Source organism: Berghia stephanieae, chromosome 7 (genome assembly GCF_034508935.2).
Source record: "Berghia stephanieae isolate SIO BIC M18660-M18661 chromosome 7, UCSD_Bste_1.3, whole genome shotgun sequence".
In the NCBI taxonomy this organism is placed as follows: domain Eukaryota; kingdom Metazoa; phylum Mollusca; class Gastropoda; order Nudibranchia; family Aeolidiidae; genus Berghia; species Berghia stephanieae.
This window is the reverse complement of record NC_088366.1, coordinates 8381633-8399457: the sequence shown is the minus strand read 5'-3', so window position 1 is coordinate 8399457 and position 17825 is coordinate 8381633. Positions and strand designations below refer to the sequence as shown.

Genomic DNA, 17825 nt, shown 5'->3' with positions numbered 1-17825 from the left:
TAATACTATTGTAAATTGACTGAGATAGTATAAATTACATGGCACGTAATGTAGAATAAAAAGGTCAATAGAAAAGTTGTAGTAAGCGATTTTATAAATTGATGTTTAAAAAATTGTGGGTATGGAGTAATTTTAAAGAACAAGTTTCAAAGTTAAAACAGACGTAGACCAAAATTTATAAATTATTTTCCTTATTAAAAATTCTGCAACTGTAAGGTAAAAGGATCGGAGGTGTCTTTCACTTTTTGTTTGTATAGACAACAATCGGTCACTTCTGTTCGACTTAGTGATCTGAAGATTTAAAGGATGAGTTGGATTATCTAAAATATTACTAATTTTTCTTAAGCAGTATTCTGAATATAAATCATTAAAAGACATGGATCCTGTAGTAAATTTATTAGCTCTTTTAATAATCCTGTCAAAGTTAGCTATTGCTGAGCTAAGACAAGGGGTCCCTGACCAACAGCAACACGTAATATATAGAACGAGACATGACCCCTGTGAGGCGATATTATAAACAACGCTGTTGATGACCAGGTACTCATTTTACACCTGAATACGGTGAGAGAATGTGAGTAAAGAGCATTTTCCAAGTACTCAACTATGCGTTGAGTGAGACTTGAACCCAGGACCTTCCGATCCAAAAGATAGTTTCATACCACAAGACCACATAGTGGCAAATACAGTTTTAAAAAAAAAAACCCATCTTCACAAAATTGTAACACATCACTGACCTTTTTAACGCCCGTGACGAAGGGATACCCGTGACTCTGTACACTCCTAGGGGAATCCCCTTAATATGTGTCATTGCAATCCAGGTTTTTTATTGTTTATGTTTTTAAGGGTTTTATGGCACTTGCAACACATTTAGGTCATATCAGTGCCAGTAAAAAGGAAAAAAATGGGATAGTAAAAAAGTTGTAGAATTACAATTAAAGCACCCAAGAAAAGGGAAAACAAGGGGGAACTGGTTCAAATAGGAAACAGATGTAGATTCCAAGAGTACACTATCAAAGTACTTAGTTTGAGATCACCTAAAAGTCTCATCCAGACACAAGTACAGGTCCCCACAAAGAGGGATACACTCAAATGTTTACAAATCAGAAATAATATGTAAACAAAACATAATACAGTGCATAACAGAGAGATGATCTACAAGGACAAAAAAAAATCTCTCAAAACTAACTATACATTCGACTGTTTCCCTCTCAGCTAGAGTATCCATCCAAGACCAGGACAAAACCAAGTAATCTCATTCCAAGACAAAGACAGAAAGTATGTTAGAAAACAAATACAGGGGGATAGGAGACACAATACGAACCTCCCTGCCCAGTATGGGAGGTCGAACCTCCCTGCCCACTATGGGAGGTCAGGAACCCCAGCCCACCCAGACTGACCTTTTTAACGCCCGTGACGAAGGGATAGTCCATGACATTGTACACCCCTAGGGGAATCCCCTTGCCATATGCAAATGTCCCCATATTGAAAAACACTTGAGCTTTGTCAGGCCGATTTGTCTGGAAAAAAAATAGTATAGACAAAAGAGAAAAGAAAACTGTCAACATCCGATGATCCAATATTAAAAATATGAGAGATAATGTGGTAGTCACAACCACATTATCTCATTCGTCTGTAGTGTTTCATTCATCCTGTTTTGTTGATAAAGGGGAAACCCGAAATGTCCATTTTATCCGTTTTTTTATGTTAAATCGAAGCTTACGACCAATTTCACATTGTTATTTATTTCTTCGAGCTTCGAGCAGCAACATTTACTTTACACTAACAATTTAAGTGACACCACAATGACTGATATGTAACTTTTAAAAGAAAAATGTGACCTCTCCCCTCAAAAAAGGTACTTTGGTGGAGGGAACAAGATGCTTAAAATTAAATATATAATCCAAACAGGAAACTTAAGTTGTAATTTCTCATTTTTTTGTCGTTTTTGACTTCTGACCCCCAAAATTGTCAGACATCATAAGTGAAAGAAATGAACAAAAAAAAAAATAAATTTAAATGCAGGGTCAATATGATAAAATCCCAATAAAAAAACAAAAACAAAACAAAACAGCCCCCCACCACGAAAATAAAACAACAAAAACAAACAAAAAACCAACAAAAATTCTAAAAAACACCCCCAAAAATCCCACAATGCAATTACCTTAGGTTGGGCTGTCTCCGTGTCCACCAGGCTCAAACCACTTTTTTTCCTCAGATGTTGGAGAAGTCTGTTAAAGTGATAAAAGCAAGGAGGGGGGGGGGGGGGGGATGAAAGAATTGTCATACACGTGAAAAAAGCGTAAAAGCCAAATAAAATAATATAATCCAATCCTACTTTCTACAAAAGTACTATAAATTGAATCAATGGTATTATTTCTTTCATCAGAACATTCAATTTGACCCTAGGGGGATAATTTAATTGAGATTTTGTGCCGAATTCGAATGTCACTTTGTCTTAGCTTGTCATTCTCATGCTGCCTCAATCAGGTGTCAGCCATTTTATGATGGAAATGCGAATATAGCCTCAGAGCTGAAAGTGTAAACATATTATAATAAGAATAATAAGGTCCATACATACCTCTGCCCTTCCAGCCTGCCAACCAAAGATACCTTATCAGCATCACCACCAGTCATCATTAATTCATTGGCCAGGTTTTTTCTGATGTGTCAAAGATATATAAGACAATTAATATTTGAGGTAAGGACATTTCATTGCAATATCATTAAAAGAAAGAAAACAAAAAAAAAACCCGAACAAAAACAAAATCATAACAAGCAATACAATAAACATTGTTTCACTATTTGTATTCTTATTACACTTCGAAAACAATTTTTTCTCCACTTTAACAGAAATTTCATTTCCATTTAAAATTCAGCGAGGAAGAAACAAAAATTAAAATCAAATAAAAACTAAAATCAGGCTAAAAATTATTTGACCTTTGCCCTACTTTAATCTCAATTTCAAAAAATCCTCATATTTAAAATTTGGCCAGAAAACTCATCCTTCAAATATGATCAATTAAAATGAATCCCATCTTGTCAAAAACTCTCAAATGTGGGACCTGCGAAGTCTCAGGTTTGAGAGTTTTTGCCAAGATGAAAGTCATTTTAATTGATCCATATTTGAAGGACAAGTTTCCTGGTCAAATTTTTAAATACCATCAACTGGGGCTACTTAGGCCACCCGGGGTAACTTAGGTAACTTACTGAAAACAAGATTGCTTATTTTAAAAGATAAATTACACGTAGCTTTTATTTTTTTTTTTTTGTTTGTTTGTTTTTTTGTTGCTTTAGGTCTCTTCCAACACAATTGAGGTTATATGAGAGACCGCTGAAACAAAAAAACAAGCAATCTAACAAAAATAGTACAAATGTCAATCAAAATCATAACCTAAAGATATCATAAGCTAAATTATAAATAACCAAGAACAAACAGGCAGAGGATTTACAGAAAAAAATATCCCCTGTCAAAAATACAATCACAAACCAAAGAAGCAGGATAGGCTAGTAAAGAGAAGAAGAAACGACATCACTATCGGATCGTACATCCATGCGAACATCATAGGTATATGATTCAAGGGTGATGCTCCCATCCAACCACCCGCTATGCTTACGTAGCTTTTATCTTTTAAATAATTAGACCCAATAGATCTAATAAGCACTCATGAATTTAACTTTTTTTAAAGCAACCATTTTTATTCCAGTAAGTGGCCTAAGTAACTCCGGATGGCCTAAGTAACTCCGGATGGCCTAAGTAACTCCGGATGGCCTAAGTAACTCTGGATGGCCTAAGTAACTCTGGATGGCCTAAGTAACCCCGGTTGACGGTATGTATTTTTTTTTTTCAGAGTATTATAATGTATTTATAAAAGAGCTGTTGAGTTTATGTTTGTGTCATCAGAGGCGTTATTCAGTACTATGGTAGCAATGTTGTGACAAAGTAGCACCACCTACCTGTGCCTGGGCTGGACTAGGGGTTGGGAATCTGTTGTATCTGGGCTGACATTGGTGCTGGAAAAAACACATCAAGAGGATGATTATTGTAAGAAGGATCAATAATTACAATAATTATTATTATTATTATCTTTATTGTCCTAGGAGGCAATTATTTTAAGGGTACAGCTTTTTTTTTAAAAAATGTAAAAAATATATTTAAATTTAATAATGGTCAATCACCAGATAGGTGACAATGATCATGGAAATTCTGGTCCAAAGGTTGTATCCTTGGCTAAAGCACTTATCACACATTACCCACATGACATGTGGTAGTACAAAAAGGATGCCTAAAAGGTGACTGGTACTGCATGAAATGGAAATATGATTTCTCATTGCCTGCAGGGGTAATAAATGAAACGTCGTAAAGTGCTTTAAACATGGTAAATTTGTGGAAATGAGCTATATAATTGTTCATATTTACTATTTATTTCAGAAGTGTTGAGATTTAGAAATTGTTTTCTATTCACATCCAGCAACAGAAGAGGCAGGGAAGATAGGGAGTTCATAAATTGTTCAAATGTTTTTATTTTCTATTTTTTCTACTTACACCAGCCCCACTCTCTCATCTCCACTTCTTTTCTTTGATGGTCCATCTGAAGGCGATGTAGAAAACCTGACCTTCGGTCTAGCCCCTGTTCCGATGTATTTCTGACTGTCGGGAGTCGTGTTACAATCACTGTCAGGATACTGAGGTGGCGATGCATTATTTCCGTTGGGAGTGGAATTTTTTACACCGTTATCGACCGATGAGATCAACAATGATGATGATGATGATGATGATGAGGATGGGGTAGATGATGACCGTGCGGTAGATATTGGTGAAAGTGAAGTATCTTTCAACGAAGACGAGCGCCGATGAGATTGTTCACCGTCTGAAAATGAAACGGATCGAGGAGCTGCTTGTGGTTTTGATTTTTGATTTGACAACTGCCTGAGACCGACAAGGGCAGACTGGGACACCGTGTCAGATGCTGAAGTAGTGGTTGATATTTGAGATGATGGCGATGCAGAAGTTGATAAAAATTGTGACGTTGCTGACAATCCACCAGGACGCAGACTGGTTAATATTTGGTTTAAAGAAGCCCTACCCCTCGCTAGATTTGGCTGGGGCTTGTCTTTTTGCAAACCTGACGAAACTGCAGATGATGTTGATCCACTTTGACGTGAGACTGTTGTTATACAAGACAAACCAGCGCTTTTTTTACTAACATTGTGAACATTTTCAAGACGTTTAATATCGATATCATTATGTATACCAAAGATTTTATTGGGACTTAGATGTTGAGATCTTTTCAGATTTTCTCGAACGCGCGGACTTCGTCTTTCTAAATATTCCGACTCTGACTCGGAGCACAGACTTAGTGATGGCATCCCACTGCAGTCATTCTTTGATGTCAGGGGGGTGGTGCAGTCACTGTCGTGGCTGGCAAAACTAGAATGGTCGTCAAGGGATGAGAAAGAGTTGATGTCTGATCCTATATTACAAAGAACAGAAATAAATATTCATAATTGAGATGTATAATAATAATAATAATAATAATAATAATAATAATAATAATAATAATAATAATAATAATAATAATATTACCTCAAAATTGAAAGACAAATTGTCTTCAAAAAAATTAATAAAATGAAATTTTTAAAAATAATAATAAATAATAATAATAGTGATAATAACAATACAGTATTTTGAAAACAACAAAACACAACCACACAACCCAATCATAAGCATTTTAAAAATTAAATTTGTAATCTGAACTGAAATATATATTTTTCACAAAATTCATTCCCTCAGGCCATGTCCATGACTAAACTCAAAAGTTTCTAAGGAAGAGTCCATTTATCAAAATAACCACCGCAGTATTTCTTGATTAAATATTACCCATGTAAGGCTTAATTTCCAAGTGATAACTCGAATGTTATTCCAGAAAAATGTATCAAAAATATAATATTTAAGGAATGTAAAAAAGGAGATATAAGATTTAGAAGAAAAAAAAAAACAAAAAAAACAAAACAAATATTCTTTACATTTTTTTGATTGGATAAAAAGTTTCCAGTTCCCAAATCAAAAATTAAATATGATAATTTAACAAGATGAATAAATGAATAAAATGAACACGATTTGATGTGCATGACAATGACATAAAACCTGGTTCCAACAGAAAAAAAAATAAAAAATTGAGCTTTATTATAATAGCGCACCATCCACTAAACGTGCTCAAAGCGCCTTACAAGGGGTCCCTGGTCAACAGCAACGTTTAACATGTAGGCCGAGACATGATGCCCATTAGGCAATATTACAATTTTTTTCGGACAGTGACAACGCTGTTAACGGACAGGTACTCATTTTACACCTGAGTACGGTCAGAGAATGTGAGTACAGAGCCTTTTCCAAGGACTCAACTATGCGATGAGCGAGGCTCGAACCAAGGATCTTCCAATCCGAAAGCGAGCATCAGACCACTAGACTACATAGCCGCACAAAAGTTCAATCAGAGAAAATATATACTCACCTTCTTGGAAATAGTAAGAGGCGTAACCTTCGGTGACTAGTTCGTCATTTAAGCACAACCAGCGTGAACCACCACCACCATCATCGTCCTCATACCGGAGAAGCAGTTTGATCTGGATGTTATTGTTCTCCTTGTTCTTTACGATCTGACCTTTAACCCCAATGCTGGCTGAAAAATGGATTTTTAAAAAAATAAACAAATAAGAATAATAGATTTTTAAAAATAAACAAATAAAAATAAAATCCCTTGACCCGTCACTGAGATTAAGTACAGATTTAAAGTAGAGGCGCAGTTTAAAGAACAAGCCATCTATCCCATAAATTTTCAAAACTAATTTGTTCATTTCCCCTATTATTATAATAATAATAATAGTAATAATAATAATAATAATAATAATAATAATAATAATAATAATAATAATAATAATAACAACAATATATGGTTTTTATATAGCACCTTACCCCTTATATCAACAAGCTCAAAGCGCTTACTCTCACACTTTAAAAAATATATTCTAAGCAAAGTTTCACTAGGCACACAATGACGACGTTTCATATATTAAACCTTATAATCTTTTAAAACTGCATATTCTTTCAATAAAACATTTCTAATATATTGAGAAAAAAAAAAAGCGACCAAGAATGTTTGTCAAAACCTGTCCGTAATGCAATATAGTTCACTTTTTTTGAGAACTGAACTGAACTATTGCAAGCATCAGCCAAAAAGCATCGTTATTGGGTGAGCCAAGGCAAGGGGATTTGCCAAGGGCCAAACAATGCAGGAAGTTGAAGTCCGAATCCAGTACCTAAGGTTATCCCAAGGACAAACCTAAGTCTATTCTGCTCAGAAAAAATAAAAAAGACAACAAATTAGTTATAAATAAGGTAAATATGAACAACTAAAATTCAATTGAAAAGGGAAGGAGGAGGGGGGGGAGAGCTGATAGCTCACTGGAAGAGCACTGTCCAAACAATTTTTAAAAACCCCATTATCAATAGCTGATGCAAATGAGACCATTACTCTGACCCGCCAGTCTACTGCATTGATTGGGTAACTGGGTCTCTTAGATCCAGCAGAAAGTGCTTTGCAATAATTGACTAACATCCAAAACAAAGGGCAGCAAGAAATTTGCGACTGTCTGTTATACACTTCAGAAACTGGGATAAACTTGGTTTCCATGGGACTTATCACCCTGAATGACGACTGTTCACTAACCTTCAATGGCACCATGCATAAATTTGACAGAGGCAGGATCCCACTTGTCGGTTGGTCTGAAAAAAGAAACAATTTTTTTGGGGGGAAATTGTCAAAATTAAAAGGCCTATCTAGATGAAGGATATCAAATGTGTGGCTAACTGAGAAAACCCGGAAAGATGTGCAAATTTCATAAATTGAGTTATGTATGCAGTGGTGTAGACCACATCTTTCTGATCATTTACCACTTTAAATTTTCTTTCTATGTCTATTAGAACCCAATTTATGAATTTTTTTCTGAATAAAATTTGTTGCTATGGGAAACACTTTATCTTTGATTTTGGTTCATATTTCGAATCAAAGCTTGCCGCATTTTCCTGGGTTTTCTCAGCCAGCCTTACAAATGTTAATTTGTTGACATATAAGCCTGTGCAAGAAACGGTATTCCAAATGTCGCTTATTCGTGACCTTTTCCTTTTATCCATTGTGACAGAATGGTAAAAAATGTTACATAAATAGAATCTTAACTCATGCCTATATATTACATTTTTCTGAGACGAATTATAGGCATAGTATCAAAGCTAATGTTTTTAGATTTTACATGTTAATGGCAGTTGAATAAAACTATCTATATACATGCTCATTTTCAATACAATTTTCCAATTTTGAAAAGTAGCAAAAATCTCTAGGACTGAGTGAGTTAATAGATTTAAAACACTTATCTTATCAGCTCTGATCTGATTATAAATCATTTTATTATAAAATGTCACTGAAATTCTTGATATCTATTCGCCACACTTGCCTAAGATCGAATAAAGAAAGAATAAAGACACTCATTAACTTTTTCATGCTTTCATCGATGATAATTGGATAAATGTGTCTGTTGTTGAGATAATATAACACACAATTTTAGAAAAAAAAAAAAAAAAAAAAACCATTAAAAAATAAAAAAGGTTTGAGTTTTTCTATTGCACAATGTTCACTAAGTCTGTCCAAAGAGGTACCCAGCCAAAAGTGACGAAACTGTAGGACGAGACATAAGACGAGACATAAGACAATATTACGTATTATTTTCAGTCAGAGACAACATTGCTACTGGCCAGATAATCATTTTACAACTAAGTTCAACGATGGAAAATGAGTAAAGAAGCTTTTCCAACAATTCAAGTTTGCACCACCCACACACCCACAGTATCATACCACAAGAATGCACTTCAACAAACTGAAACACATCTGATTAAAACCCTTGGATGTTTAAACCCCTGAGGACTCAACGACAGACTGAAATATCACTAAACTACTGCCTCTGAGGTGTATCTGACTTCTATATTTCTCAGGTTTGTGTTATTTCATTCATCGTTGGAGTAGATATTGTCAAGACTAGTTCACATTTATGATCACTCCATTTTTTAAGGATTACTGTACATTTGTCATGCTTCTGGATTATCATTTTCACTGCTATATTGGATTTATTGCCCGGATACATTTTACACATATTTCTTTTCTACCCATGATTTCCCTATTTTTTTGCGCACAAAATTTGATGCTTTGTTTTAATTCCGCTCAATTTGGAACTCCTTAGTTACATATCGAACGCTTTTTTAATTTACTTTTCAAGATTTTTTTACAGAGTGGACCTACCAAATATCTCTGTCGTCAATCTGGAATTTAGTAGTGTATTTATGTCTTTATTGTTTTTTGTTGTTGGCTGAAGAAGGGTTTTGAGTCAGAAACGTTACGTGTTTGGTATTTTGTTGTTTTTTTTAAGCTGTTATATTCATTTTTGTTTATTACTTTCAACAAACAAAAACATTCACATACAAATGTTGAGCCTTGAGTCCAGTTTCCGTCTCGTCAAATACCAACATCAAGGGACGGACTCCGTGCAACTGGCAGTGATACACTTGGGCAGGGTATTTCTGGATTCTGGGAGGCAATTTCCGAAGTCTGAAAGACAACACATTGGAGCAGTTTAAAAGATTATGTATGTTATTTCCATTTCCACTATATTATATGCTGTTCAAAATATTATGTCTTAAAGTGTCTTATATTTGTTTTGTGTTTTATTTTTATTTTAAAAATTATTTTAACTCACTCAACCCTAACACCGACTATATCCGTAGTTTACCTGGATTATACTTACCCCATGCCTATTTATTACATTTTTCTGAGACAAATTATAGGCGTAGTATCAAAGCTAACGTTTTTCATTTTTACATGTTAGTGGTAGTTTAATAAAACTATCTATGTAAATGCTCATTTTTAATCTATTATTTTCAAGTTTGAAAAGTAGCAAAAATCTCCAGGATTGAGTGAGCTAAAATATTTTTTTTACTTAATTTTATTGTTTATTTATTTGTTCTAGCTAATAACTTTAAGGTCAATATCCATATGCCTATGTTTAATGTGTATGTATATATATATATAATAAGAAGATAAAAATAAACTGGCAAAGTGACGACAAACATTGGATGTCTCTCATTCCTGAGATTTAAAAAAAAAAAAGATGTATGTTACTTCCACTTCCACTATATATGCTATCGTGCCAATCCCCTTAGATTGACTTTGGGCAGTCCAAAACAGAACATACAACAAAACCTATAATTCAATGACGACGGTAAAAACTTTTTAAGAAAAGGATTTGTTTTTGTTTTTTGTTTTTATGGGTTTTACGGCGCTTGCAACACATTTAGGTTATATCAGCGCCAGTAAAAAGGAAGAAAATGGGATAGTAAAAAGTTGTGGAATTACAATTAAAGCACCCAAGAAAAAGTAAGACAAAAGGGGAACTAGGAACAAATAGGGATCAGATGTAGAATCCAAGAGCATACCACCAATGTAGTTAGTTTGAGATCACCTATAAGTCTCATCCGGACACAAGCACAAAATCCAACAAAGAGGAAAACACTCAAATGCTTACATTATACATTAAAAATAAATATAATGATACATAACCGAGAGATGATTTACAAGGAAAAAAATATCATCTCCCAAAACAATAACTATGCATTCGGCTGTTTCCCTCCCAGCTAGGACTCCGAACAGGGCCAAGTAATCTCATTCCAAGACAAAGACAGAAAGCATGTTGGAAAATAGATAAGGGGATAGAAGACACAGTATGTACCTCCCTGCCCACTATGGGAGGTCAGGATCCCAACCCAGTAAGAAAACGATAATCACCTGTTGGGGTTGATGGTTTGATGAACTCCCAGGTCAATCAGGTAACACCTGGAATAGAAAATAGAAACAAGATGGGTTATATTGGAATCTGTGTAATCAAAACGGATGTATCATTTAACATACATTATTTGTAAAGCCACGAAAGACAGTTAATTTTGACTTCATTGTTTTTATTAACTATCTACAATTTTGGGGGGGGGCGAAGTGGCTTAGTGGTTAAGGCATTGAGCTGTGATCCGGAAAGTCCCGGGTTAGAGCCCCACTTCAGGCACTTTCTTTTTTTCTTCATTGGGCAAGATTATTAACCCCCATTTTGCTCGCTCACTTGGATAACACGGGTGATTCCTGTTGACATCAGATATCCTCTTTGATAAATTATCTATATTCCTTAATGGAATGCCTAGGCGACGGGATCTTATGGTGTTGTTGCGAAAAGGCGTAATAATAAATATTAATTCACAATTTTAACAACTATGTGGATGAAGTATGTATGTAATGGAAGTGGATAATAACCAGTATTATTATTTGTTTCATGTGACATTATGTTAAATCATCATGAATAATCATCTATATTTTTTTAAAATAATTTTGTTTACTATTTAAGACTTGAGTGTTTATATAACGCAATATCCACTAAACTTGCTCAAAGCACTTCATAAAGGATCCAAAGCTAACAGCAACACTTAACAGGTAGGAGGAAACATTACGCCCGTTAGGTAACATTACAATTTTTCTGACAGACATACTGCTGTTAACGGCCAGGTACTGAGTACAATGAGAGAATGTGAGTAAAGAGCCATTTCCTAGGATTCAACTATGCACCAGTCAGAGCATGACTTGAACCCAGGACCTTCCAATCCGAAGGCGAGTGTCGTAACACAGCAGCATACAGACAGCAGAATAACACAATGATTATTATCAAAGTGATGACTGTGAGAGAAAATCTTTCTCATCTGATCCTCAGTGACTACACCATGACCAGAGATCAAACTTGGTCCCTTTGTGTGTGAAGTGAGTGCTCTACCAACTGAGCCATTGGGATCACAGCTATGGTTACATCGGCACCTATATATACCATAGCGCAACCTGGGGGCAGCTTGGCTCGGTGGTACGGTCTTGCGTTGTACCCGAAAGGTACCGAGTTCGACCACCCGCTGCTGCGCTGTGTGGCCTTGAGCAAGTCACCTCGCCCTAACTCAATTTGCAGCGCTGCACTGCAGCTGACACCAGGGTTCTTCCAGACTTCCCTTGGAATAGACCCTAAAGACAAATTTTCCCTATGGGATGAATAAAGGGAGTCTCTTTATAAAAAAGTTACATCATATAAATGTGTAAAATCTCACTTCATCTTCCTGCCGAGATCGGTGGTGTCTGTAGCCTTAACACAAACCCTGTGCCAAGTCCCATCACGTTTTTGGGCAGCACAAATCTCTCCCTGAAATGTATAAAGTGGTCTAAAATTAAGTAGAATGAATCATAATGTCACTAGCGATGACGGTGACGATGACAATGTTACTAGTGTGCATATGTGTGTGTATTTATGTCAATATATTATGTATGTTCTTTATAATATTGTATTGTTATAAATGTGTAACTAAATGACATATTGCCACAATTTTGAGGACAATAAAGACATATTATTATTATTAGCATGCAAAACGGATTCAGATCTTGAACCGTAACAACAGAGAAGAAAACGTGATAAAGTGATAATGTTTTGCAATGGCCTAAATGACTGAGTGAAATTATCACTCTGTGATATTCCACAAAATAAGAGGAAACCACCTTGGTTTTTATGGTTCCCCACTCAAGAGTACTCATTCTTAACTTGAGCCTTTATATAGCGCAATATCCACTAAACATGCTCAAAGCGCTTTACAAAGGGTCACTGACCAACAGCAACACGTAACATGTAGAACGAGACATGACGCCTGTTATGTGATAATACTTTTTTTTTTTCAACGCTGTTAACGGCCAGGTACTCATTTCACACGGTACAGTGAGAGAATGTGAGTAAAGAGCCTTTTCCAAGGACTCAACTATGCACTGAGCAAATCTTGAACCCAGGACCTGGGTGTCATACCACAAGACCACATAGCCGCACTACTCATTCATACCATCAATATTAAAATGGTGGAATAGTGCGGCTATGTGGTCTTGTGGTATGACACTTGCTTTCAGATCGGAAGGTCCTGGGTTCGAGCCTCGCTCTGCGCATAGTTGAGTCCTTGGAGAAGGCTCTTTAATCACATTCTCTCACCATACTCAGGTGTGAAATGAGTACCTGGCCGTTAACAGCGTTGTCTCTGTCCCAAAAAATTGTAATATTGCCTGACATAATATCGTCCTACATGTTATGTGTTGCTGTTGGCCAGGGACCCTTGTAAAGCGCTTTGAGCACGTTTAGTGGATATTGCGCTATATAAAAGCTCAATTTTTTAAAGAATAGTCTAGCATCCCCAATAAAAGAAATACACTGTGGTCTGTGGAATCTTTGTAGTACCAAGGACTAAATGACTATAATACTGTCATACCAAGCAAAGCATGTTCCTGATTAACGGATGATTGTAATGAATTAGAAAATGCCATCAAGAGTCTTACGCTGTGATATGAGAGAGAGAGAGAGAGAGAGAGAGAGGAGAGAGAGAGAGAGAGAGAGAGAGAGAGAGAGAGAGAGAGAGAAGAGAGAGAGAGAGAGAAGAGAAGAGAGAGAGAGAGAGAGAGAGAGAGAGAGAGAGAGAGAGAGAGAGAGAGAGAGAGAGAGAGAGAGAGAAAGAGAGAGAGAGAGGAGGGAAATCTTACGATGGCAGGTTTGAATATAGGCTGTCCAACCTCCATGACCATATTCAGATATTCAGCCATAGAATCCATGGTGGTCCTAAATTCATCTGGCTGGTCATCATTGTCATCTACAACTTTTCTGACTGAAAAGTTCCAAGGGTCTTTCACCTGTAATGTGGGAAGGCACACAAGGTTGGGGGTGGGGGGGGGGGGGGGGGGGGGGGGGGGAAGAGGGATGAATGTGGTAGCCAAACATTTGAGTATGTGTATATTAACTCTTTCAGTGTTGAAATTTGAATTTCTGTCACAAAATGAATGAAGTGTAATTCAGAAGAGATTCCTTAAAGACGCATTAGAACATTGTGTATTTTTAAGGGTTTTACGGTGCTTGTAACACATTAAGGTCATACAGCTCCTGTAAAAAGGAACAGAATAGGACAGTAAAAAGTTCAAGAATAACAATTAATGCACCCATGAAAAAGTAAGACAAAGGGGAATAGATTTGTTGTATATTTTAGTTTACGTCCACATTATGTTATGTCATATGTTGTTGTATCTAACTGTTCTTTATTTCTGTGTTGTTTCAGATGTTGTACTCAATGTTATACTAGTGATGGTTCTTGTTGATTAAAGCTTACTGTAAAGCTTTCATCTCAACTCTCTCAACTCATTTCAATTTAATTGAATATTAATATTATTATTATTATATTATATTATATATATATTATTATATTATTAATATTATTAAGATGAAATACGTACATCAATGATGTCGATCTTCCATGTATCCAGTTTATTCATTGTGATGAAGATGAATTGAGAAAATTTGAGTCCGAGTTACAAATCACAACGACCTGAAACGTAATACAGCAATTGAAATGATTATAAGTTATTTTTTTAAATATATAAAACAGTGAGAGATGTGCTGCTAAGTGGTCTTGAGGTATAACACTCGTCTAGGGTCAGCGTGGCTCAGCGGTACGGTCTTTGCTTCGTACCCGAAAGGTACCGAGTTCGATCACCTGCCTCTGCGCTGTGTGGCCTTGAGCAAGTCACCTCGTCTTAGCTCAATTTGCGGCTAATTCCAGTCTTCCCTTGGAATAGATCCTAGAGACAAATTTCCCCTATGGGATGAATAAAGGGAATATTATTTTAAAATTTACTGAACTTTTACACAAACACCTAGTCCGACCACTAGTCTGAGCGTTAACCTCCAGTAAAAAGGCATTATATAAGTACTTCCTTTTTTTGTTTAGCAGGGGATTGGAAAATAGACTGAGAGGGTTTATAATATACTGAATTCATGGGTGCCAGCAGGAAGAAGTGCTGAAACCTGAAACTAAAATCTCGACACTTTGCCAAACCTGAAAATGTTCCTACTGAAAATGCGGCCTAAACTTTACTCTTATTTCATCACCGTTTTTATACCATTATTTACCATTTACCAAAACACTGAAACCGGAGGTATTTGACTTCGAGATATCACGAAACCGGAATTCCGGCATGAAACCGGAAAACTGGCACCCATGACTGAATTCCGTAATCCGTAAATATATGGAAAATTGGCAACCTTGATTATAAGTCATTTTTTAAAATAGATAAAATAGTGAGAGATGTGCGCTATGTGGTCTTGTGGTATGACACTCGCCTTCAGACCTGAAGGACCAGGGTTCAAGTACAGCAGCGCATAGTTGAGTCCTTGGAAAAGGGACTCTTTAATCACATTCTCTCACAGTGCTAAGGTGTAAAATGAGCACCTGGCCATTAAAAGCGTTGTCTCTGTTGGAATATTCAAAAATGTTATATTGCCTAGCAGGTGTCACTGTCGTGTCTTGTCTTACATGTTAAGTATTGTTGTTGGCTTGGGACCCCATTGTAAAGCATTTTGAGTACATCAGTGAGCTGATAAATGGCCTAGTGGCTGTGACCCGATTTTTTTTACTTTTGAGCGACGAGTCTCCGAAAAAGTTCCATGTATTTTTTGTTTATGAATGGATTTTAATGATTTATGTCTTATTTTCTTCAAGGGGAATTGCCCTATCATTTGGTGTTGTTTATGTTTCAATCAAAGCCAATTTAGTATATCTTTTGATTGTGGATAAAATAGGGTATAATTTAGCTTTGGATAATTAAAAAATGAAATTCGTTCCAGCAAAAATCCTTACTCAAATCTTAGCAGCCATTTTAAGCCAGTTTTGAAATCCAAATGGTGGTTACTACCGGAAATGGAACAGTTTCAGATCACAAAGTCCATCAGTAAATAACAAAGACAAATAGAAGGACATTTTTCAGCCTTCATTTTAAAATAAAATAACTTATCTACTGCTCATCTGATTTTCATTAGAATCGTCATGAAAAGCACTTAATTATGCGGCAATGTGGTCTTGTGGTATGACATTCACTTTAGGATCGGAAGGTCCTGGGTTCGAGCCTCGCTTGGCGCATAGTTGAGTTGTAATATCGCCTTATAACCGTCATGTCTCATTCTACATGTTACATTGCTGTTGGTCAGGGACCCTTTACAAAGCGCTGTGAGTTTGAGCAAATTTACTGGATATTGCGCTTTATAAAATGCTCAATTATATAGGTTTCATTTGAACTCAAACCAATTTGGATTTTTTACCAAAGTACCTAGCTAGTTATAGCAAATTCTGGCAAATCTTTTTATTTTAAAAGATATTCCAGCTCCAAACAAACTTTTTTCTTCCTTGTGCCTTGTGATTGTGGCACCACGTTGGCTCACTTCTTCTTCCTTTGATTGCCCACAATCAATTGGTTGATTATTATGGCAAATATGAAACTGATTTCTAATCTCTCTGTATTCCTTGTTTATAATCGTTAGTCTAAAATCAATTTGGGATATTCAGGGGTCGTCAACGTTGGTCAGTGAATTTTAAAATTTTAATTTGAAAGAAGGATATTCTCCTTTGAAATAAACTTAAAGTGAGTTCTGTGTCACTAAATTGGCAGCGGCAGAGGTGAGGCAAGATCAGAAGTAAAAGTTGAGTAAGTTTGTTACTCACTGTTAGTGAAGTGTTAAGTGTTTAAGTTTAAAAGTAAAAGGGCTAGGGCCCGGCGGGGGTTCAGAAAAGTTACAACAAACAATGACTACTTGAATTTGAGCACTTTCAAAATAAAAAAAAACTCAATGAGAATTTACGTTATAGTTTTTAAAAAGTTGTCATGGATCCAGTTTCCAAGAGATGTATCAGTTTACATTCTTTAACTTTAGAAATTTTCTTCTGGAATTTGCTTGTGACGATTGTACGCCTCGTACGCCTGCTCGTTTTTTCTACTTTCTGATCCTTGATGGCGGGTGGTCTAATAGTATTACAGTTTATACTGCTAATTCTCAGAACATTAAATTCGTCGATTTATCCTTGGGGGGTAAGGAATGAATAAATAAATAAATAAATATTCAAATAAATAAACAAATAAATAAAGCAAAGAAAACAACAACAAAACATTTTCTACATGAAGAGAACTAAAAGCAGTACAAGTTGATAATAATCGAGATCAAATCTTAGATTCCTTTCGACAAAGGGCGGTTTTGTGGTCTAGTCGATGTGTACTTTTAATTGCAAGTCGGATAACCAAAATTGTTATAGGCTCCGTGTTGTCATGTAAATACTCTCAATCTCAAACCAGTGCAAAATAGTGTCCATTACAACAACAGACCTGCCAACTTGGAATTTGAAAAATTCGTAATTACCAGGGGTAATAAAATAGTAGACATTAAATCTACTTTTAAAAAACCCAATTTGTGTTTAAATAATATATTAAATGAATGCTTTAAACTCCTTTATATACTAGCTCTGGCAAAAAAAAAAATCGTTTTCAAGAAGTCTATTCAATTAAAGAACTGCATATAATTGTCAATTATGATTTTTTTCTACGAAATTTTCGTCGTAATAGACAGGTCTGCAACAATGTTAAATCAAGCTCATAACTTCGTTCGGTTTTCAGAGCTGTAACTATGCGCACGTCAGGTCTAGTGATATAATAATAATAATAATAATAATAAAAATAATAATAATAATAATAATAATAATAATAATAATAATAATAATAATAATAATAATAATAATAATAATAATAATAATAATAATAATAATAATAATGATAATAATAATAATGATGATGATGATGATGATGATGATG

The 17825-nt window shown here is 35.5% G+C and overlaps 1 protein-coding gene across 1 annotated transcript in view; it reads right to left on the bottom strand.

Annotated features, from left to right (window-relative positions):
- Positions 1 to 16978, bottom strand: part of LOC144976635 (uncharacterized) — an 83064-nt gene extending 66086 nt beyond the window's left edge. The window contains exons 1-13 of the mRNA XM_078920935.1: positions 16825 to 16978; positions 14427 to 14518; positions 13686 to 13832; positions 12227 to 12318; positions 10884 to 10931; positions 9525 to 9650; positions 7725 to 7780; positions 6510 to 6677; positions 4544 to 5471; positions 3955 to 4011; positions 2579 to 2659; positions 2162 to 2228; positions 1398 to 1517 (exon numbers count right to left, since the gene is read on the bottom strand). Of these exons, the coding sequence (XP_078777061.1) occupies positions 1398 to 1517; positions 2162 to 2228; positions 2579 to 2659; positions 3955 to 4011; positions 4544 to 5471; positions 6510 to 6677; positions 7725 to 7780; positions 9525 to 9650; positions 10884 to 10931; positions 12227 to 12318; positions 13686 to 13832; positions 14427 to 14465 (1929 nt within the window). The 5' untranslated portion in view covers positions 14466 to 14518; positions 16825 to 16978. The remainder of the gene's footprint in view (positions 1 to 1397; positions 1518 to 2161; positions 2229 to 2578; positions 2660 to 3954; positions 4012 to 4543; positions 5472 to 6509; positions 6678 to 7724; positions 7781 to 9524; positions 9651 to 10883; positions 10932 to 12226; positions 12319 to 13685; positions 13833 to 14426; positions 14519 to 16824) is intronic.
- Positions 16979 to 17825: the final 847 nt, after the last annotated feature.